Here is a 24948-nt window from a genome sequence, read left to right as displayed (position 1 = left end):
TAAAGAGAGCATTGTCCCTTTAAGCCTATTCACTGTGTTTATTCTCTTCTCATTTCTATTGGTTGTTTAGTTACAACAATTAGAGAGAATGCACTGAGTTACGTTGTGTACGGGAAGTCCAGTTCAGTATAGAGGTTGCTCATCACATGGTCGGAAAAGCTGCCAGTCTGTGTCGGAGCACAAAGTTGTACATGAAAAGAGGATTTGCACATTCTCATTCAGGATGAACTTGCAAATTTTAAACATTCAATAGTTTTTGTACACTGTGAAACGTTTGCAAATGGTGTTTTGCATTTATAAATATGTATTTTTATTTTGTGCACATGAATTGTTTTTGTGAATATATACAAGTACTTTACGCACGTGAATTTGGTTTTATGCACGTGAATTTGGTTACGCATGTGTACATCGTGTCTTTTGCGTGAATTTATTTTGAGTCTTTTCTGTCTCCATAAGAATACTTTCATTTTTTATCCCTTATAGAAAAGTCACACGAATTTTACATGTTATCACACAACATGTGAAATTTATGTGACCACATGTGAAGTCAATGTGACTACTTGTGGACAACATCACCGTCTGGAAACCATATTGTTCATGATGATGACCCATACTATCCTGTGGATGGCTGGCAATGAAATGTACATGTGAAATTACACATTCAATTTCATTTGAAAACATGTTATAATACATGTGAAACACAAGTCAAATGCACATGTGGAATGTGTGTATTTTGAACATTCTGTGTAAATTCCCATGTGATCACATGTGAAAAACGTGCATTCCCATGTGAAACTAGTGATCACATGTGAAACACAAATGAAATTCAAGTGTTTGCAAGCTTGTAAAATTCATTCAACATGACACCAATATATCAGTACACACACACAGGGTGTTTTTGTGATCTATGGGGGCTTTCTATAGTTTTCCATTGCTTTTATATTTTGTATATTTGCTGACACATATAAAATTTTACTTTTTTAAAAAATCTTTTGTGAAATAAATAAACCAGGGTGACACTGTGGCTCAGCGGTAAGCACTGTCAAGTTGAGTCCCGGCTGGGTCAGTTGGCATTTCTGTGTGGAGTTTGCATGTACTCCCCGTATTGGCATGGGTTTCCCCCACAAAGACACGCCTCACGGTTATTTTAATTTTTTTTTTTTTTTCAAAGGGAGAAGTCTGCCATTTCAGCTCCTTCATACATTCAGGTAAGTTTCAGGTAATGTTTCTATTTGTTAGAAAAGCCCCTGTGTTAAAACTGCTGAGTATGACGGCCTCCTCAGCCATCTTTTCAGTACCCTCTGTTAAGATGATTTTGCTTGGGGTTTATACAAATTAATTTACAATTGTCATTTATTTTCTTGTCGGTCTTAATTAAATTTCCAATTACAATAAGACAGCTGTATTATATGAAGACAAGCTTCGAGACAAGAGCGTGAATGAACGAATTACATGTTGTCTACTCAAATCAATGATAGAAGCTGATTTCTTTCAGCACATCTTAAAATTATCAATATCAAGCTTTATTTGAATATATTTTTTATGTTTTCACAGAGATTCAAATGTGTTCCGAGCTTCTTTCATGTAGAAAGGTCAGTCTAAAGTGGTTGATGATTGGCTCTTGCACTAGTAGGCGGGGATTCATTCCCCATATTGACCGACTATTTTTCCCATTCAAAACCATGAGTGACATGTCTTGTGTATTCTACAGTCTTTATAGCATCCAGGATAAAAAAAAAAACATGTAGCAGTTTAATGGACATATATAATTTCCAGATTTGTCCTGTTTGTCTGACTCTCTCTCTCTCTCTCTCTCTCTCTCTCTCTCTCTCTCTCTCTCTCTCTCTCTCTCTCTGTGTTTGTTTTGAAGAAGTTTTTGTGTTGATGAAAATTAGATATTTCTAGATAGACTAGTATTGGTGTTGCCAAAATTTGTAACAGTGGTTGATTATGTTTCTCTCTTTTGAGCAGAAATCAAGTTTAAAAAGTACTTATTAAAGATGAATAATTCAAAGAAGAAGCCTTACATATTCTAGACTTAACTTATCTTCCAAGTACGATGCTACAATTAAAGAAAGTGGGCAGTTATGTGCATCAGAATTATAAAGGTTTTTTTTCTTTTTTTTTTGCACCATGGTCTGCGTAGATTGTATTTTGATTGCCTGGAAGGTATGTTTTTTTAAATGGGTATTTTCACTATACACATCCTAGTTTTACCATCTCACCCTACCGATTCCTCATATCTATGTTCATGTTCATGTTTTTGGAAATGTACAGTTTTTCTGTTCTTTACATCTGCTGTTTCTTAATAGGTAATCTATTCACTTTGGAAGAGGGAGTGAAAATTAGAAGTCACCCAGTGTTTGAAAAAAGAAAATACACCCAAAACAGGGGCTAGTAAGGAGCAAATCCTTTGCACAAAGTGAGACTTAACAGGTAACTTTTTAAGCATTCTCTAATGTAAAGAAGTGTGTCCCAAATACTATAAATACATTTTACATTCATTTTGATGGCAATTTGAGGATTTCTTTCATTACTAAGAAAATGTTTTTGTTTATTTTTTTTTCTCCAGATTACAAGATCAAGGCCGTCATTAAAGCCTAGTTCACACTACAGGATTTTAAGCCAGATTTGGAGGTTAACGAGCTCGCCGTCAGATCGGGCTGTGATCGGAAAGAAATCTGCGGGTGCACGGCGCTCGGCAGTCTTTATGTGTGAACTACTGAATGACGCATCAAAGAGGCTCGCTAAAGCATCGCTTTAAAACCTCGCAGACGGAAATCCAACACCTAGCATGCTGAATAATCAAGAGCCGTCCGTCGAATCGATCCCACGTGCGGTCAGATGTAGTGACGAGCAGCAGCCAATGACAGAGCATATCAGCATGAGCCAAATGCCTGTGTGCTCAGGAGCTCAACAGAAACGTCTGTGATTGGGCAGAATGGCCATCGATGCACTTGCTTCATTCTGCGTTGACACGGACACTAAAGTAGGGTATATTAACAGTAGAGCTAGAACTTTGTAACTATTAGAATTACCAGACTGGTCATTCTGACTGTTCTAATATAAAATATTGTGTAACGAATATGGCTGACCAGACACATAAAGATTTTGCATTTTATTCCACAACCGAGCCAACTTTGCCAGAGAAGACTCGAAACCTGATTCCAAGGTATTTACGACCCAAAGGAATGTGCCATGCGGCATTAAACACAGGAACGACTTACAAAGGACTCTTTAATCTGCTTGTTTAACACTTATGTTTTCATATAAACTTTACTCCCTTTATGTTTAATCATATGTTTTGCAAAGTTTCCCTTTCTCTTGTATTATTATTTTTGGTTTTAATACCCCTGCATATAATGTTTAACTGTACCTAAGCTAAACATCCTCTTATACTGTTCAAGTTTGGACTTTTTGAAAAGCTTACACGCTGTACAAATCGATCGTTGACATTTCATTTTAATATGAGTGCAACATATTAACGTTTTAAAAGACTTTAAGATTTCTGTCCCGATTTGCATAAAATTTGCCTATGCAAATTCTTCTGCCTCAGACAAAGAGCTGTAAATTACTATTCAAGGAAGTTAGCTTCTAATTGGTCAACTTTCCATGGAGGGTGGATCCGAACCCGCCCTATAAAAGTTGAGGACCCAGCTAAACTCCCACTTTCTCTCTTCGAAACTACCCTCGGGGCTCTGTTCAACCTCTCTTGGCAACCCTCTCTATCCCAACTCCAGGCAACCCCTTTTTTCTCTGGAAACACGTTGTTTTGAAACCTTCTTCAAACTCAGCAACTTCCTCACAAACCTAAGTATTGAAACCTTCAAGAATGACGGAAACCCAGACGGAAAGGGTTAATCGCACCGCGCTCGGACATTTCATACTCCAGAACTTTTGCGGCGTCAACCTCAAACACTACAAACCTCATGGAGAACAAAGGATCAGCCAGCCAACCACGTGCTCAACAACGGGAGCTCGGACATCACAAACAGACTGCAAGTATCACCTTTCTCCCAACATCTAAACTGGTGTGAGCTAAGTTCAACCCTAAAGAGACAATAGAAGGGTTATATTGAATTTGATTACATTTGGTTTGCTTGGTTTGTTCTTACAAACTTCGAGGCTTTCCCATCATTACATCTTCTCAACCTCTTACCTCACGTTACTTTTCCCTATGCTTGTATGAATGTGTGTTTGTGTTAGGTGTTAGTTTCTGTTAGATTAGTCAATAAAGTTTCATTTTGTATAAAGAAAGGTGCCTGTGTATATTAATGAATCTAATGTCTTGAACTTTGATCTTGCTACCCTGCTCAAATTTTATGTTGATAGCATCGCTGAATGATTCATTTGTTCGGATCAAAAGAGTCGATTCATTTGAAGCCCCGTTCAAATGAATCTTCCTCCCGCTAAGCTAGCCTGCTATATAATGTTCCAGAAGGTACGCGAGCAATTGAAATCTAAATCATAACTCACAACATTATAACGGCGGGAAAGGTGCGGGAAGAATAACCTTGAGCTAATTTACTACAGTAATAATGGTTTAGGTATGCGAGCACTTTAATCTACATTATAATTTGTCACAGATTATTAATGTGGATATGCGTGCAAGTTAATTTACATTATTATTATAATTTGCTACATGTTTATTCGTGGAGAATAAACAAAGCATGAAATATGTCATTTTTACAATTGTCACGTCATATTTACATTCAAAGCTTCTATTGAGATATTAAAATTAAGCTTTGAATGTCTGTCATCATATTTCATGACCCTATTACCATAAAAAACATGGTAATACAGCCTATAAATATGTATTTAAGAGACAAGAACATGCAAGGTCTGGGCCTCGCTTTCATTTTCACTTTCAAACAGGAGCTCCCGGCACAGAATATGCTGTTTTGAAAGATGTATCTGAAGTAAATTTATGTTTTTGCTATAAAATAAGTTATGTTAGCAGGAAGTTGCAAGGCAAAAAAAAAAAAAAGCACAAATATTTAAAGTCACAGCGAAAAGTAGCAGATATGCATGCATTCATTTTAACCAATATGGTAATTAAAGGTAGAAATGATCAGTTCTTTACTACTTTACTAGTTAAAAAACACAAAATCAAGTTATGTAGTGTGAACAGCACAGCGATCTGCCGATGTTTAAAATCCTGTAGTGAGAACTAGGCTTAAGTAATTGCAGAGAAAGCTAAACCGTACTGGACTGAACTAAACTTCAACTGTGAAACTGGGACTGACACTATCAATTTACCAAAACTTCTATGTTAGGCTATGCAGAAAAATGCTTTACTTACTTAAAAAATGCTTTTTCTTACTTTCTTTGGTAAAGTAAGCAGTGGTTTTTAATTCCGGATCTCACTCTGCACCCTTACCCCAAAATTTTGCACTTCATTTTAACGATTGAATAAGTGCATCATCCAGGTATTTAAAGTGCACTAATTAATAAAATGCACTATACACTATTTATACTACAAAATGGCGTAGAATTTGACATGCAAATGAAGCGAGTAAACTTTAAATTGGTCACGCGTCTATTTGCGCAAGTATGCGATTTGGGATGTACCTTATGTCTTCCTTAACACAGGGGTTTTCAAACTTTTTCAGCTGAGGGCCCCTTTGTGTAGGGCGAATTATTTTGGGGACCCCCCAAAAATAAAAATGACGCCACCCCCTCAAAATAACAACTGTACTTAATTTTGTTTTATTTTATTATTCAATACATTTATATTAATATATATTATTCAATACATTTATATTATTCACTATCTGCATTAATTTTTGTAAGATGTTAGTTGAGTTGACATGGTTTTAGTGCTTCAATCTATTGATCAAATCTTGATGCGCAGTACTCATTGTGGTCTGCTCTCACTGGATTATTCCATCAAGCCATATTTTGTGTACAAGTCGTCACTTTACACAGTTTTTATGCCATTTTTATGCTTTTTTTTCAGCCTATGCACAGCTAGACTCTTTTGTATTTACCCTTACAGCTGAGAGTCTAAATTTATCTAATGATTTAAAGCTTTAAAGTTTTAAAGAGTTTTGTCATTCATCAGCCTGTTAACAGTTAACTGTACTGTTGTAACTAGCAATACTACAATGGAGGCTGTGTGTTTTGTTTATTTTTATTCCTTTTTTTTTGTGTACATCATAATTTACTCAGGTCGACAATCCTGACTTACACTGATAAAAAAATAATTTCCTAAATGCAATCAAGAATTGGGTATTCAAGTTCAAAGAGCCACAAGTTTTACTTTGCATAATTTTAGAAGCTTTGCTGACTTTAAAATGTTTATACCAGTTTGTTCTTTTAATAATAATACTGAACATTACATTTAAATTAGTTACACAAACAAATATGGGAAAAAGTGGAACAAAAATGCATTTATATTCAGAGTATTAAAATTTGATCAGGTATGTTCAGCTCCATTAAATACAGAGCACTAATACATTTTAATATTTAATAATTATTAGCCCTATAACATAACACAAACAGATACATTATAATTTTTAAAGGCTATAGTGGTTTTACTCAGTGTGTATACAATTTAGTTTTTTTAATCATCCAGTTATGAACCAATGTGAGTAAGAGGTCCACTGCAGAGCTCATCCAGCTGTCATTAGTGTAACAGGGGTGAAACTCTGAGCACTCGCTGATGTGAAGACAGCTCCATTCATTGTTATTGCAGCACTTTTTGCTTTACAATTTTAATATGTTTGTTTGCCATGCTGCAAAGAGGACCGTCTGATATTTGTACAATGCAAAGTGTAAAAGCCTTTCGCGCTGTGGACGAGGTGCAATGTTGTGCCGTGTCTTTAAAATGCTATTTGTTCTCTATGAGTGAAGCCTGCGCAGAGAGGCGCGCACTCCGCAGCACCTCGGTTACTTAGGAACGCAAGCCATAAACAGGGTAGTGCTTTCAGCCACCGATAATGTTCTTATTGATCATGTATTTTAACTGAAATATAGTCAGTCAAACCTGAGCATTCATTTAGTTGTTTAGCGTAAAAGAGGTAAGCGTAAGTGAAAGGTAAACGCCGTCAGGTGCAGCAGACAAGCGCCAAAAATCACAGTCAGGAAGCGCCTGGCCAGAAGCGCTTATTCAATAAAAGTCCCCGTCCACGGAGGCGGGCCGCTGCGCTTCTTTTCCTGTGTCACGAAAGTGTCAACTGCATTTAAATGACATAAGCATAAAGCTTCATTTTTGCAGTACTTTTGAGCTCAAATTATAATAAAAATATATTAACCTTCAGAATGATGCGGGACACAAAATTCATCCATGTGGGCTCATTGATCTAAAATTTCTTTGCGGCCCCCCTAGCGCCATCTGGCGGCCCCCCAGGGGGCCGCGGACCCCAGTTTGAAAACCCCTGCCTTAACACACCTGATTCGGATCAACATCTTGTTAACATAGAGATACAGATCTTTGTCAAATAAAATAGACACAAAAGCTGCGTCCCAAATCGCATACTTATGCACTATCTACGCCATTTTGTAGTATAAACAGTGTAAGTAGTGCGTTCACACTGAAAACTCTAAAAATAATAAGTGCACTTTAATTACCCGGATGATGCACTTATTCAGCCGGTAAAATGAAGTGTGGAATGATGGACACTTCACGCACTCAACGACCGCAGGTTTGCTCACGTAGCGGAAGGGGCGGAGCTATCGGATGCACATGTTGGATAACTTTATTTATTTTGGATGGTGAAAGCAAATTTCTCCTGCGAGAGTGATTATAGCGCCTCCCTATGGTAAATGCGGTTATACTCATGGAAGGTATTATTTGATAGTTTCCTCATTTATTTCACTGATTTGGCAACCGTCCAACGTCATCAGTAAAATGGTTTGAATTTCCGCTTGGTAAAAAAACATTAGTGTTCCCCTTCGGTTGGGGAACTTCAGTGCTATCCAGTGGATTTGATCTTTGGGAAAATCCATGTATGGGAGGATTCGGTTCAGAAGCCGCTTGTCTGAAAGAGTATTGAACGGGCCAATGAATGCAATGAATTGGCAGCATAAGCTTACACAGCGAGCAAACGGCATCCTTTTCGCTTCAGAGACTTTCTGATCGAGTCGATGAGGGTTCCTCCTGCTGTGATCCAGCGATTCCGAGTGAACGAGAGCATTCTCCCGGTCCAGAGTGTGTACACGCAGCGGCAGACGGTCGAGCTGGGTTTCTCCCTTGCCTGGCGTTCTTTGGGTCCGGTCCTCCAGAGCGGTGCATATAAAGTTGCAAACTTCACAGAAAGAGCGACTGTGCGTTTCTGGATGCGATGGTTTCCTGTCCTCAGATGATGAGCACAGGCACTACGTTGCATGCCTGGGGGGTCCAGCATGTTAATGCGCTGCTCGTGGGCAGTTCATGTCTTCATTGCGATGCCATGACTGTTGCGCAGTAAAGATCGCGGCTAGCCTTTGCAAAAGGGCAAACCACCCCAGTTGTCCCCTGCTCTGCAGCGGGCACTCGGGCAGATCTGAGGGTTTCAGCGAGAGATAATTCGTCGCCCACGGGCCCGCGGACCTCCCGCTCCTCCAAGCGCTCCATCCAAGCTTCGGGCGGGGAAAGCGATCTGTCTAACAAATGGTAGCTCTTACGCTCGATGGAACCGGAGACCAGACGTCCACCGCAGCATCGGAGGGTGGGCTTTCATTGACCGATGATGATCCAGACCCGCTCGCCCCCTCCGGGCAGGTGAGCGCTTTCAAAACGAATCCTGAAACGGACATGTTAGCCGTGCTTTCCCGGGCTGCTTCGGCCGTGGGTTGGAGATGGTTTATCCCCCAGCTCTGCGGCAGGACCGACTAGAGGGGCGTCCCCTTCTTCCCGGAGGTGCACAGTAGGCGCACGTGGTCTTGAAGGGCACTTTTTTCTGCTCGTGCTGCGTGTCCCTCCACCCTCACCACTCACGGCCAGGGGGTATGTGGCGATTCTTCAGGTTGAGTGCGCGATGGCGGTTAATTCGTGTGGCGCTTCTTCTTGGTGGGGTCCGCCTCGTCTCCCATCTAAAGCCTGTAAGTTATCTGCCTCCCTCACCTGTTCCTCGCCGAAGGCGCCCGCCTACGAGAGCTGCACCGCCCCCGCACACGCTAAGTCCGGCAACGGACCGCGAAGCGTCCCTGGGACAGGCCATTTGGAGAAGAGGGAACTTGCTCTTTCCCCGCTGGAGGGCGGGGCCCCATTTCCAACGGCACTTTTTACTGCCATGAAAACATCATGAAAGGGCACTTTTCCACTTCCCCGGATGTGACAGCCCGAAATCTGCCAGTCTGGGACGCTATGCTTTCTAGCTTGCAGATTCGGTGCGTTTCGCCAGTGGCTCACGAGCGCTGGGAGGACGGTCTCCTTTCTCCCACCCCTCGAGCCTCCCCTTCGGAGCTCGGGTGCGGAGTGAGAGCAAATCTCTCACCTCCAGCTTTTCCGTGGGACCCGCGCGCTTCCCAGATCAGCACACCCACTCCGCGCTGCCCCACTGCTGGTACGTCAGCGATTGTAGCGATGAGTCCATTAGCGAGAGCTCTGCCTGCCTGGTTAGCACGAGTCAGCTCTTTGTGGTGGCTCATACGCACAATCAGACTCGGCTATGCAATCCAGTTTGCGAAACGGCCCCCCAAGTCACGGGTGTGTATTCACCAGGGTCAGCCCCCTGTCCGCCCCTGTCTTGCGAGAGGAGATTGCTGTCCTCCTGGCGAAGGATGCAATTGAGCCGCTCCTTCCAGCCGAAATGGAGAGCGGGTTTTACGGCCCAAACTTCATCATGCCCAAAAAGAGCGGTGGGTCATGGCCAATCCTAGATCTGCGCGTTTTGAACCGCTGTCTGCTCAAGCTGCCGTTCAGAATGCTCACGCAGAAGCGCATCCTCCGGTGCGTTCGTCCTCTGGGTTGGTCTGCAGCATTAGACCTGATGGACGCGTATTTCCATGTCTCCACTCTTCCTCACCACCGTCAGTTTCTGCGGTTTGCGTTTGAAGGTCGAGCTTGGCAATACAAAGCCCTCCCCTTCGGGCTCTCTTTGTCTCCGCGGGTCCTCACCAAGCCCACGGAGGGTGCCTTAGTGCCCCTTCGGCTCGCGGGCATCCGCATACTCAATTTTCTTGATGACTGGCTGATTTTTGCCCACTCTCAGAGCAATTGATTATGCACAGAGAAAAAGTGCTCCGGCACGTCCACCTGTTGGCGTTTCAGGTCAACTGAGAAAAGAGCAAACTCGCCCCCACGCAGAGGATCTCTTCTCTCGGGCTGGAGCTGGACTCGGTCACCATGGCAGCGCGCCTCTCCGGAGAGAGCGCTCAGCTGATGCTGTACTGTCTGAGAGAGCTCGACAGTAAAATAGTGGTCCCACTGAAACTATTTCAGAGGTTCCTGGGGCATATGGCATCCGCAGCCGCTTCACGCCGCTCGGATTACTCTATATGAGACCACTTCAGCACTGGCTTCATGATCGAGTCCCCAGACGCGCATGGCACACACGCACACACCGAGTCTCTGTTACTGCGCTGTGTCGCCACGCCCTCAGCCCTTGGAGCGACCCCTCGTTCCTACAGGCCTGAGTGCCTCTAGGACAGGCATCCAGTCTTGTTGTCATTTTAACAGACGCTTCCAACACGTGCTGGGGGGCTGTGCGTTGTGGCCATGCGGTCTCCGGACCTGTGGAAAGGTACCCAGTTGCATTGGCATATCGCCTGGAGCTGTTGGCAGTGTTCCTCGCTCTCCACTGTTTTTTTTTCCGGTGCTGGAGCGGCAACACGTGCTGGTCAGGACAGACAGTATGGCGGCGTATATCAACCGTATGGGGGGTATGCGCTCTCGCCGTATGTCTCAGCTTGCCCGCCGTCTGCTCCTCTGGAGTCATCCGCGGCTGAAATCGCTGTACGCCATTCATATTCAGGCAAGCTCAACCGTGCAGCCGATGCGCTCTCACGGCAGCCTTACGTCCTGGAGAATGGAGACTACACCCCAAGTCTGTTCAGCTGATATGGGCGCGATTCAGGGAAGCCCAGATCAATCTGTTGCTTCCCCCGAGTTCGCTCATTGCCAGTTGTTCTTTCCCTGACCGAGTGCTCTCGGCCCGGATGCACTGGCTTACAGCTGGCCTCGTGGCATGCGCAAATACGCGTTTCCCCCAGTTAACCTGCTGACGCAGTTACTGTGCAAGGTCAGGGAGGACGAGGAACAGGTTGCTGGTTGCGCCCCTCTGGCTTAACCGGACCTGGATGTCAGAGCTCTCCCTCCTCGCGATGGCCCTCCCCTGGCAGTTCCCTTCGAGAGAGCACCTACTCCCTCAGGGACAGGGCACCATCTGGCACCCTCGCCGAGGTCCTTAGACGCGAGGAAGACTTAGGTAACCTCCGATTACGGTGGCTAATACCGTCACTCGGGCTAGAGCCCCCTCCCCGAGCGCGCCTATGCCCTGAAGTGGAGTCTATTCACTGAATGGTGTGTCTCTCACAGAGAAGACCCCCGTAATTTTCCAGATCAGCGTTGTGCTTTCTCTACGCCGAGAGAAGCTGGAGAGCAGGCTGTTGCCCTCCACACTCAAGGTTATGTGGCTGCCATCTCCGCTCTCATGACGCGGTGGCTGGCAGCACCGTGGAAATGCATAACCTCATCATCCGGTTCCTCAGAGGCGCTAGGCAAATTAACCCACCCCGCCCCCTCTCATGCCCACTTAGGATCTCGGCCTCGTTACACGAGCCGCGTCAGATCCCTTCGATTCTCGACTCAGTATCTTTCTGTCCCTGAAGACAGCTCTGCTGGTCGCGTTGATATCGATTAGAGGGTCGGGGACCCGGAGGCATTTTTTCGGTCAGTGACTCGTGCCTGTAATTGGGCTGGCTTTCTCTCACGTCCTGAGACCCCGCCCGCGATATTTGCCCAAGGTTCCTACCACTCCGTTTTAATACCAGGCAGTGAGCCTGCAAGCGCTGCCCTCGGAGGAGGCAGACCCAGCCCTTTCTTATTGTCCAGTTCGCGTCTTGCGGACCGCACTCTGAGTTTAGATCATCTGAGCAGCTCTTCGTCTATTATGGTGGTCAGCAGCAGGGAAGTGCCGTACTGAAATTAAGTTTTCCCTCTGGATTGTGGATGTCATTCTCTCGCTTATCAGAGCCGAGGTGAGCAGCGTCCCCCGAGAGTGTGTGCGCACTCCACTCGGAGCTTCGCATCCTCTCGGGCGCGCGCATGCGGCGCCACTCTAACAGACATCCGTAGAGCTGCGGGCTGGGCGACACCCAACACATTTGCAAGGTTTTACAATCTGCGAGTGGAGCCGGTTTCCTCAAGGGTATTAGGTAACCCTTTGGTGATTGAGGAAACAACTCGGTAGGGTGTTGAAACACGCTTGCTGCGCCATTCTCCCTAACACGGAGGTACATGCGCCTTTTTATCTATCAGTAAAGTTCCCCGTCAGGTGTGGCCTGCAGATTCCTCCGTGGCCCCCAGCACTGACTCAAAGGAGGAGTCACCTGCTGGCCCACTACATTGTAGGTCTGCCCGCTGGTATAGGTGGTATATTGGGTATAGGTGCCTGCTATGTGTGATCCCCACTAGGCGATCCCATATGCTTATTCCGCCATGGTTAAGTCCCCCCCCTGGGTGGACCCGTTTCTTACCTCTCCGCTAACCACTTTTTTGCTATGCGTATTCCCCCTTTTTTAGGGCTAGTCCATATGTAAATTCTGCCATCTATCCCCCCTTGGGTAACGGATGGCCTTCACAGTGTCCCCCCTTTTGGGATTGCACGCTTCCCAACGTATTTTCCTAGAGTTATCTAGATGCTCACGACTTCCCAAAAATATATCTAAATCCATAAGACTTCTGTTGAAGTAGGATAAATAGGGCCAGGGACACGTTGGAGGACCGCGCCTCCCATGATGTGGGTGCGTCACGCTTGCTTGACTATCCCCTCATCGGAGGCGTTGGTAAGGTGCAGTCATTATGGCGCTGTCCATAGTTCTCCCCATACCTGGATTTTCCCAAAGATCAAATCCACTGTATAGCACTGAAGTTCCCCAACCGAAGGGGAACGTTCGAGGTTACAGAAGTAACCCTTCGTTCCCCGAGGAGAGGAACGGAAGTGCTATACTCCGTCGCCATAATGACTGTCCCTTAGCTGTTTGAAAGTCTCTTCAGCTTAAAAGGATGGCGTTTGCTCGCTCCAGGTGTGCTTATATGCTGGGATAATTGGCAATGAAGCACACCTGTGCAAGCTTACGCTGCTAATTCATTGCATTCATTGGCCCGTTCAATATTCTTTCAGACAAGCGGCTTCTGAACCGAATCCTCCCATACGTGGATTTTCCCAAAGATCAAATCCACTGTATAGCACTTCTGTTCCCCCTCTCGGGGAAAGAAGGGTTACTTCTGTAACCTCGAGCGTTCCATTTGGGACAACACTACATACATATACTCTACTGTTGAGTGTGTAAGTGCATAAGTACATAGGGCATGAGTGCATAGTGTATAGTGTACCATTTGGGACGCAGCTAGTATGTGCAGGGCGGAAGGGTCATTATGACCAGAAATGAGAACCATTGCCCAAGAGCAGAGATGGGCAAAACTTGATCCTGGAGGGCAGATGTTCTGCATAGTTTTGTTCCAACCCTAATCAAACACACCTGCTTGTAGCTTTCAAGTGAACTTAAAAACACTAGCTGCGTCTCAAATGGCACACTATACACTATGCACTATGTACTTATGCACTTACACACTCAACAGCATAGTTCATGAATGTAGTGTCGTCCCAAATGAAGCACTAATGTTTTTTACTAAGCGGAAATTCAAACCATTTCCCCCTGATGATGTGATGTCCATCATTACACACTTCATTTTACCCGCTGAATGACTGCATCATCCGAGTATTTAAAGTGCACTAATTATTTTTATAGTTTTGAGTGTAAATGCACTACTTACACTATTTATACTACAAAATGGCATAGAACAGTGCATAAGTATGCAATTTGGGACACTGCAACTGATTAGTTTGTTCGGGTGTGTTTGATTATGGATCCTTTGATCAGAACCAACTCGAACCTAGGATCGAGTTTGCCCAACCTTGCCCTAAAGGGTTAAACAGTGGCCCACACAAACAATAAATAAAGCACTTAACATCATTCTTCATTTTACTAAACAAATAAACAAATCATAATAAAAACAACAGTCATTTAGTAGTTTGCTCACCCTTGCAGGCCAGTGTGGATAACCCTTCATCTTAGCAAAAATCAGATCACCAGCTTTGAAATCCTGAGCCATGTCAATAAAGATGCTCCCCCTTTTTTGGGACAAATCAAAAATTTTCGTTACTTATGGTATTGAACACATCACACAGTGACACACACAGTAAATACATGACAGCTACTTAATTATTTATCAGAAGATGTGTTTTCACACTGTGAAACTCTTTTACTACTAGCTTCAAAACCTGCAACTCCAAAAGTTAATCCCATATCTTACTAAAGTATCAAAAATCTACTGAAAACAGTGCCTCTGAAAGCCTACCCTATCATGTGGCCTATCACACTTTTCATAACTTTATGGTTTTAAAAATAACTTTTATGAGTTTTATAAATATATATATAGGACAGAAAGCTAGACAATAATGAAACATGCTCCAAAGTTATTGGTACTTTGTTCTCACAAACTTTAATTAACCCGACTCGCACTGATAGCTTGAGGAAAAAGGAAGAAGCCATTTTACGGCAGCGGTAGATAACGGAGGATATTCAGGCATCATGCTCACCCAAAAATTACAGAAAGGAAGAGGTGTTGCAACCTGGAAATTACTCTTTAATTCAATTAACTGCTCCCCCATGCTAACGGAAAGATTTTGTGTGTGCAAAAAAAGGGATTTTTGACAAAACCAAATGAACTGAAATCCTCAGTAAAATAACCTCTGAATTGATGTTTTAACATCTCAACATGGTGAGCTGTTGTATTAAACAAGGAGGAGATATTTATCCCTGTGTCTTGCACACAGTCAGTTAGGAAAACATAAATCAAAATTTTATTGGTCAGCAGAATGAGTGATCAAGTCAGTGATCAAGTCTGCCAACAAATGCAATGGTTTCTAAGAGGACCAGCAATATCAACCTAATTATGAAACGTTGGACCTCACATTGTGAAAATATGTCTTCACCTCTTTACACAATTCATAGAGGCTATGTAAAACGTAACCTATGAAAAAGGGGCTGCTTGTGTTGGGCTCCCATTTACTGATAGTGCAAGGAAAGCATGTGTACATTTAATGAGCAAGATTTTAAACACTGAAGAACAACATGCAATGACATACAGTGCATCCGGAAAGTATTCATAGCGCTTCACTTTTTCGACATTTTTTATATTACAGCCTCTCAAAGTTCAACACACAATACCCAATATTGACAATGTGAATTTTTTTTTTTTTTGGAAATTGTTACAAATTTATTAAAAATAAAAAACCTGAAAAAATGTACATAAGTATTCACAGCCTTTGCTGTTAAGCTCTAAATAGAGCTCAGGTACTTTCTGTTTCCATTGATCCTTCTTGAAATTCTGGGCACTCAAAGCGCTTTACACATAGGGGGGAATCTCCTTATCCACCACCAGTGTGCAGCATCCACCTGAATGACGCAATGGCAGGCATTTTGCGCCAGACCGCACACCACACACACCAGCTGATTGGTGGAGGGCATGTTAAAGCACAAACCAAACATGAAGACAAAGGAATTGTCTGTAGACCTCCAAGACAGGATTGTCTCAAGGCACAAGGCAGGGGAAGGTTATAGAAAAAAATTCTCTGAAAGTTCCAATGAGCAATGACGTTTGGAACCACCAGGACTCTTCCTAGAGCTGGCTGGCCATCTAAGCTGAGTGATTGGGGAAGAAGGACCTTAGTCAGGGAGGTGATCAATAACCCGATGGTCACTTTATCTGAGCTCCAGCATTCTTTTGTGGAGAGAGGAGAACCTTATAAAAGGACAACCATCTGTGCAGCAATCCACCAATCAAACCCAGTGCGACAAGAATGTAAAGCAGGTCGCACACCAGAACTCCTGCTCGATGATGTGCAGCGTTGCGCCACACAGCGCCATGCATTTTTGAATTCAAACGTCGTCGGCTGTCCGCGGCGCCCAACCACGACTCAGGACACTGTTCATATTTCTGCCGTACCAAATAGCGCCATCTGAATAGTTTCAATTTAAATAACATGCGAATGTGCGCATCTGGTGTGTGATACTATCAACTGTCATGTGTGTCGTGGCGCGGCTCTGAGCAGTGCATCCGAGGTGCATCAAAGGCACACATAAGTATGCGTTGAGTCACAATGTCTCTAAATATTTAATTCTAAACAGCTTTGAGGAATATGGATGTCAGCAATGTCAGGTGTTTGTTCTTGTTGCTTATAGAAGGCAAATGCAGTAAGCGACTCCCTTCGTTAACACGCATGATCAACAAACTTATGAAATGTGAGGGCTCATGGAATCAAATTAAAGGTGAGGAATGGACTGTCTATGCTTGTGATATTATCTGGCACTTTCAGTGAATATGTTTACATAGACACCAATACTCAAATTTTAATATGATTAAGACAATACTCTTATCAAGAGTCTACCAGGTAAACAGTGATTTTTGATTATCTTAAGAGATCTTATCATAAGTAAACTTTTATAGGCTGGTAATGCAATGGTGTTAATGGATCTATGTGCTATAAAATGTAACTGGGAATCATGAATGTAACATTCAAAAAGCAACTCATGTAAACACCTGAATCATATTATTGTTTTATTCAGATTAAGGCAAATCATTAGATCACTGATGTCCATGAAAAGTAGTCACAAGCCCCAAACCCAGAAAAAAAGGTATTCTCTGATTTTGATGACACAGGTTAGTAGTAAGCTAATGTAATGTTAATAGCATAACGCAAATCTTGCATTCATGCTAACAAACAAATGATCAAAAGAAATATATTAATGCAATTCAAATATATAAAATATAAAAAATTGATGTTTACTTTAAACTTATTATAAATATATATATTTATGTTGTTCAATTATAATGATTACTATATATATATATATATATATATATATATATATATATATATATATATATATATATATATATATATATATATATATATATATATAAATATATATATATATATATATATATATATATATAAATATATATATATATATTTGTTAAATAATTGTGGCTAAAAAGTATTGGTTCAGGCACCGTTTTGGCACCGGTACTGTTTTAAAAGTATCCATTTAGCACTGGTATCGAAATAATCCCAAACGATACCCAACCCTATAGTAGAGGTATCAAAAGAGTATCAAAAGAAATATATTAATGCAATTCAAATATATAAAATATAAAAAATTGATGTTTACTTTAAACTTATTATAAATATATATATTTATGTTGTTCAATAATAATGATTTGATATATATATATATATATATATATATATATATATATATATATATATATATATATATATATATATATATATATATATATAAATAATTATAATTATATATATATATATATATATAATTGTGGCTAAAAAGTATTGGTTCAGGCACCGTTTTGGCACCGGTACTGTTTTAAAAGTATCCATTTAGCACTGGTATCGAAATAATCCCAAACGATACCCAACCCTATAGTAGAGTGGCCAGATGTAAACCACTCCTTAGTAAAGGGCACATAGCAGCTCACCTGGAATTTGCCAAAAGGCATCTGAAAGACTCTGGAGTGAATACCAGGCGTTACATTTGGAGAAAACCAGGCACCGCTCAGCACCAGGCTAATACCATAATGCTGTGGGGATGTTTTTTTAGCAGCAAAAACTGGAAGACTAGTCAGGATAGAGGGAAAGATGAATGCAGCAATGTACAGAGACATCATGAATGAAAAGCTGCTTCAGAGTGCTTTTGACTTCAGACTGGGGTGATGGTTTACCTTCCAGCAGGACAATGACTAGGGTTGGGTACCAAAACCCGGTGCCATTATAGCACCGGTACCTTGGTAACCGGTATGTACCGGTATTAAATCAGCGTATTAGGCTTGGGCGGTAACCAAATTTTAATACCGTCAAACCGCCTCCATATTTTACCCCGGTATCCGGTATTACCGGCGTAATAAAAAAATTATGACGTAAGGCTCAGATAGCGTTACCAAACTGTTGGCTTGAGCCTAAACCATTCAGAAACTGAATACCTTCTATGCCACCTTAGGCTCGCGGTCAGAAAGAGAGAGAGAGAGCCAAGCGACGCACAGCATCTCTCTCTCTATTTCTCTCTCTTACACACACACACATATCTTTCCCGCGATTTATTCAGAAATTTACTCCCACACCGTAAGAAATCAGGAAGGCTCCCGCGGTACTGCAGCGGGAATGCAGAGAGCTGTAATCGGGCCATAAAAATTAGGCCCGATAGGTCCCGAGTCCGACAGGTACATTTTGATTGACAGCTTTAAAAAGCCCGAACCCGTTTACAGCCCGACATTATTCAAAGTTGCTCATGCACACAGCTCTAATGCATTTTTTCAAGAATGAGTCATTTATATGTTTTAACATAATTTATTCGTAACAAACGTAGACTATATGCCACTTGGAAGTTGGAACAAAGAAATAAAATAAGTCCTCTGTACCATCGTAACATCTCAGCACTCTAAATAGGCCTGGGTACATACACTTAGCCTTTAAATTGGCCAACACACCAATGAAAAGAAATCTTGCTTAACAAATCAAATTAAAATAAACTCTTAATGATGACGGGTATTTTGGCAATAACGAAATTAAGATAAAGGCTGTGCAAGATTTGTTTCGCCACTTCTCTTCACAATCTGGCATTAAGGCTGCGGTGAAGCTGAATTTTAAAAGAATAATGCCACCATTAACCTGTATACTCTGTCTACATTATGCTTATATGGTTTAATTATTATTTATTTATAATTTAAAAACCCTTTACTCACTAAGATTAGGCTACGTGTGTTTGTGGAGGGACATTATTAAATCCACTGGCTTTAGCGCAGTCTTGCACTCATGGTGCGTCCAGCAACACTGAACACCCTTTCCTGCGGCTACAGGACGAGATGTAGAGTTCTGATCTGGCTGATTTTGCAAGTTTTGGGTAGGATTGTTTGTTCATCTTCTACCAGTCAGGAACATCCATTTAATTTTCCATGAAAGCAGTTTCACTGTAGTGAGTGGTCTCGTCTTTTTACCTGTCAGCTTGCGGTTTAGGGCTCTACCGTAATAAGCAAAGTATGAGCGAACGCCGAAATACCTGGCTGGAATGACTGTTACTTCTGAACTAGTGACTGACTTGACTGCTGTCAAAATTAGCTTTTTTTACTACTTTGTCATCATTTGTTTCATCTTTGCAGGAATGGATTTTAATGCAGAGATTTGGATTTTTTCGGGTTTCGCCGGGTTCGGGCAAAAATCTTCAGCTCTAATGCAGACCTCTCGTTTATATTAACCACCTCTCCCTTCTGTTCAGTCAAAACCAGAAATACTGCCAAACTGCAGGACACTTTGGAGCACGACTCGTCACGTCACATTACCTCTCCCCCTCCCTATTCCTCTCTCCCCCGCCCTCTACCTCTCTCCTCCACACTGTCCCGTGATGACAACAACACATACGTTTTTATAGGCATTAAATAAAGGATATTTAATATTTTATGACGGAATAACGGTATTGAAACTGACGCCGTTGCTATTTTTAGATCCCGCGGTATACCATAATACCGTAATACCGCCCAAGCCTACAGCGTATGAATTTCGGTGCCTAACTTCGGTGCTGCGGCAAAAACGTAAGCAGCATCAAAGGGGTGCATGAAAAATAGCACACGCGTTGTGTCAAAGCATCACTAAACATTTAATTCTAAACAACTTTGAGGAATACGGACAGGCGATATCAGGCGTTTGTTATTGTCGCTAGGGAACAGACGCCCGCAACGCGCGCAGTACAGCGCATTCAGCCTGGTTTTCGGTGAGAGAAAGCGACACTTTTCAGATCTACATGCATGATCACGTTCATCCAATTTGCTTAAACAAATTATTCTAAAGCGTATTTTACAAGCAAGGATTCTTACACAGCAACTGTCTTTACAAAGGTTGCGTGTAAGAGGGAAACATGTCAAACATAATGTCATTTAAGGGGTCAAAGGCAGAGCTTCCCTCGCGTGCTTTAGGTGTCACGAGAAATTGTGGCTCCCTCTATTTTCGTGGCACTTGCTCTCTGTGATGGTGGTGCGCGCATCAGTTCCCCACATTTGTCAGATGTTGACACCCAAATTGACACTGGTAATAAAAAAGATTAAACTTCAGTCATGTTCATGTTGTGAAACACTATCAAAATGTCCACTGTTGATGATATTAGACTTCTGTTTTCAATAGTGATATTAACACTGTTATTATAGGAAGTCCTCGGCTATGCAAAGACCATTATTAATCAGAAATCTAGTGTACATAGTTTTACGTTAGGAAATGCAGTCTTGAATTAACAGTCGGCAAGTACCAAAGAAAAGATGTAACGCATTGATCAAATGTAGTTTTCAGTCACGCTCATGTAAGTCACATTCAACTCGTTTAGTTTTGTGTTCATTCAACACATTTTTAAACATAATAGTTTAACTAACTCATTTCTAATATCTACTGTTTTATCTTCCCCATGTTGACAGTCAGTGCATATCATTTTACTAGTTATTTTGCAAGACAGTTGTATTCAGACAAAGTCCATTTAAGTATTTTATAGTTTTTTATTAAGATTAAAGTGTAATTTAGACTGAATCAGTTAACTACGAAAGTTAAAATAATTAGTCAAATTATTTTGTAACTGATTTGTTGTGTAAATGAAAAATATACAGTAACAGTAAATATTTCTTAAGGAGGCTAATAATACTGACCTTATTTTTATTTAAATTAAAAATGGCTTTTATTTACAAAATAAATGAAAAGAAATAGGACTTATGACTCCAGAATAACTATTCTTTAGGAAACACTGTAAAAATTTTCAGAAACATTATTTTTAATGAATGGGAGGGCAAAATAAATTGACTTCAACTGTAGGCCTGTTAAAGTTTACAGGTGTAACATTATGCCTTGATGTGCTTGAATGTTAGAAATTTGTTCTTCTACACCAGTATAACGTTACTTGTCAAATAAATGAACAAGTAAAATTATTTTGAGTTTAAGTTATTTAATTATCTTGTTTATGAAGACTGCAGAGTGAAGCATGAAAACAAATTACTTCTAATAATGTTTTAAGTATTTTGTGATATACATGTTAAAATGTGCTCTTAAATGTATGTGGCCCCTGCCTGCCCCCCACAGGTTAATAGTAAGCTAATGTAATTTCATAATGCAAATCTTAATTCATGCTAACCAACAAATGATCAAAGGAAATGTATTAATGTAATACAATATGAATTGATGTTTACTTTAAACTGTAATTACATTGTTTTATTAAAATTATTTTTTAAAATATTTTGTCAAATAAATTATTTTTGTAGAGGTATCCACCATCATTTTGTGGCTAAAAAGTATCGGTTCAGGCACCGTTTTGGCACGGTATCGTTTTAAAAGTATCGATTTAGCACCGGTATCGAAAAAAACCCAAACCATACCCAACCCTAACAATGACCCAAAGCACACCGCCAAAATATCAGTGGCTTCACAACAACTTAGTGAATGTCCTTAGATGGCCAAGCCAGAGCCCAGACCTAAATGCTATTGAACATCTCTGACGAGATCTTAAAATGGCTATATACGGTTACTTCCCACCCAACCTGATAGAGCTTAAGAGGTACTGCAAAGATGAATAGGCAAATATTCCCAAATACAGGTGTGCCAAGCTTGTGGCATCACATTAAAAAGACTTGAGGCTGTACAGTAATCGCTGCCAAAGATGCATCAACAAAGTATTGAGCAAAGGCTGTGAATACTTATGTACATGTAATTTTTCAGGTTTTGTTATTTTTAATAAATTTGCAACAGTTTAAAAAAAATTTTTTTTTTTTCACAATATCGTCATTAACCACAGCGACGACATGTTATCATGCAGCTGTGAACTGTAATACAAGGAGCTATTTTGAACTTTGACCATGACACACTCTGCATCTGGTAAAAAGCTCTACGCAGGTAAATGCCGATGAAAAAGTGAAACAAGCGCACTACACTAAGGCCCCATTTACACAATTGTGTTTTAGTTTTAAAACGCATAAGTTTTGCTACGGTTACGCCATCCATCTACACTACGCCGGAGTTCTTGAGCACCGAAAACGGAGCGTTTTGAAAACGCTGGACAGGCCGTTTTCATTCTGAAACGCTGCTGCTCCGTCTTAGTGTGGATGAGGAAAAATGGAGGCGAGACTGCTGAGATTCGCTACCTGATTGGGGCTTTTGTGTCATTGCGTATCCTTCCCTTATTCGTCAAGCCTCTATCACATGACTATAACAAATGGCTTTAATGCTACTGGAAAACAGTACTGTAAACAACAACATGGGCACAGAAATGGGAGCGTTGTTTGCACTATTGTCTGTTTTAGGCGCCATTGTGCAGTTATTCATTTGTTACGTTTAGTAACAACTCGACCTCGTCGTCTGTCCACAAAAATACCTCTCTTGCTTTCTTTGCCATCGCTTTTAATGTTCAACCAGCGTTTGTTGACTAACAATAACCAAATGCCGAGCGAGAAGCATGCTTTCTGTTTATACTAGAACGCGCATGCCCAGAGTGTGCGAATGGTCACGTGATATACGTTTTTGGTGGTGTACTGTGGACGGAGATATGTTCAGAGATGCTAGATAAAACGCTAGTGTGGACACGGACCTTTTTTTATCTAAAACATCGTTTTAAAACTAAAACGCACTAGTGTAAACAGGGCCTAAGGTGACACTTTTAAAGAATCTAAATACTGTAAAATCAGTGATCTTCACTGACAGATATACGATACGAAGTGGGTCTCAGACTGGACAAAAGGCACTGCTCTAAATTCCATTTCCCCCACCATGTCTTTAAAATGTGACAAGTTATTTTATGCCAGAATTTTAATGGCATTTCTGTGCTAGCACAGCTCTGCAAAGTTTTGCTTTAAGCCTAATTAAACACAGCAGATTTCGCAGTGTCTAATAGTCTTAAACACCTTGATTAGTTGGATCAGCTGTGTTTGATTAGGGTTGGAGCAAAACTGTGCAGATCTGTTGCCCTCTAGGATCTGAGGTTGTGACTTATGCTGTAAAAGGAACCTATTAAAATTGGCAATAGTCACATTAAGTTTCACAAGAATTTTTTTTATTGGCTGAAAAACACTAGCTCTGCATATAGCCAATAAGCATTTAGCTAATCAAATATTCAAAAATTGTTTTAACAAAATTGTGAGTTTTAAACACAAGTGTAAAATAAAAATAAGGGTTAGACATGAGTAGGGACAACAAAGTGAGAGGGAGTGCGGGAAGATGGTGAAAGTTAGTAAAGATTTGCTTTGGAATCTAAGGGTGCTTTCACATCTGTAGTTAGCTTCATTTGGTCCGGACCAAGGGTAATAAATGATACATTGTTGCATCTTCTGCCATCTTTGGGTCGTTTTCACACCACACTGCTAGCTGTGGTCCGAACCAGTTGAAACGAACCAAAATGCAGTCATCTGACAAAATCCACATCTCTCATTGGCCAGATGTTGTTGAACATATTTCCTAAACTGCTAATTGATTGGTCAGAATTTACATGTGGGAAAATGCCAGTGAACTCCCGCAGGTAAACAAAACCTTTTACTCTGGAGGGACGACTGCGCTGGCTGATTGTATCCCTGCTTTAGACAAACTATACATTTCGAAAATGAAGCGCGGCCACGGGTGGAAAACTGTTTATTGCATCGCTCGTCACTTCAGGAGGAGACGTGAATTAATTTAGCTAAACTGCAACATGGTCATCTAGCTGAAATATTACCAACGATCCATCAGGTAATGTTTTCCCCTCTCTCTCTCTCTGTTGGTAAAGCGCTGTCAACAAATATTTTTCCTCCATATCCCATAATGCACAGCGCATCGGCCTACGGCAGCTGAGTTAGTCCAAAACACGCAGTACTTTTTGCGGTTGGACCTGTTTTAGAACGGATCATATTCTCACCACAAAGCACCCTTTGTGTGCTTTCACACCTGCCTTATTTAGTTCGATTGAATCGCACTAGAGTTCGTTTCACCTTTTGGTACGGTTCGTTTGGGCAGGTGAGAATGCAGCAATCGTACTCGAGTGCGAACCAAAAGCGCACCTATTTGTGATTCATTTTATTATTTTTTTTAATTTTAACTGCAGTTAGGCAGTTTTACTTTCATTCAGAAACTTTTCATTCAAGCCTCCCATGACAACTGATGCACCAGATGAGAGTACGAAGTAAAGACTGGTGGAAGAATGTTGTTTTAATGGAATTTGATATTTCACGATGTGGGTATCTTTGGTCCTTTACTGACTTGGTAGGTGCAGAGAATAGTGTTAAACAGCCGTGTGTGTAAACTTTCCTATCACAAAATGTGGTGAAAATTCTTATGTGATGGTAATAGTTTGATCAAGGTGTTTGTGTTTGTACTGCACTTCAATATTGCAACTAAAATAGGCATACTCCATATGTCTTCATTTGATTTCGGCTTAGTTCGAACATGACTTCAGTCGGATTAAGGTAATCAAAAACAACTGTTTACATGGTAAACTCTTAATCAGAGTATTGTCTTAATAGTATTAAAATTAGAGTATTGTTGTCCATGTAAACATACTCAGTGATGTACTTTTGCTCTAAGCACTGACTCGGGTGTTGTCACCAGACAGATCTTATATTAATGCTATACAGAAAGAGCCTGGTAACTTGGGTATAATACCTCCAGCTGTTACAGAAATTTAGCAGTTTTTGTGCAGTCTGCCTGAGACCCTCTCCCTACCAATTTGTGTGTTTGC

The 24948-nt window shown here is 41.4% G+C and overlaps 1 protein-coding gene across 25 annotated transcripts in view; it reads right to left on the bottom strand.

Moving 5' to 3' along the window:
- Nucleotides 1–24948, bottom strand: part of psip1a (PC4 and SFRS1 interacting protein 1a) — a 121736-nt gene that overhangs the window by 51910 nt on the left and 44878 nt on the right. For 21 of the 25 annotated variants that reach the window (XR_015475757.1, XR_015475758.1, XR_015475753.1 and 18 more), the window contains 1 exon segment: nucleotides 14189–14279. The exons of the other annotated variants lie outside the window; for them this stretch is intronic. Coding sequence is in view for 12 of the 21 variants with exons in the window: in NM_001020726.1 (NP_001018562.2) it covers nucleotides 14189–14260 (72 nt within the window). In the remaining 9 variants the exon portion in view is untranslated. 25 annotated transcript variants of the gene reach the window in all.

Source organism: Danio rerio, chromosome 1, assembly GCF_052040795.2.
Source record: "Danio rerio strain M-AB ecotype USA chromosome 1, GRCz13ab, whole genome shotgun sequence".
NCBI classification, from domain to species: domain Eukaryota; kingdom Metazoa; phylum Chordata; class Actinopteri; order Cypriniformes; family Danionidae; genus Danio; species Danio rerio.
This window is presented reverse-complemented; position numbering and strand designations above follow the sequence as displayed.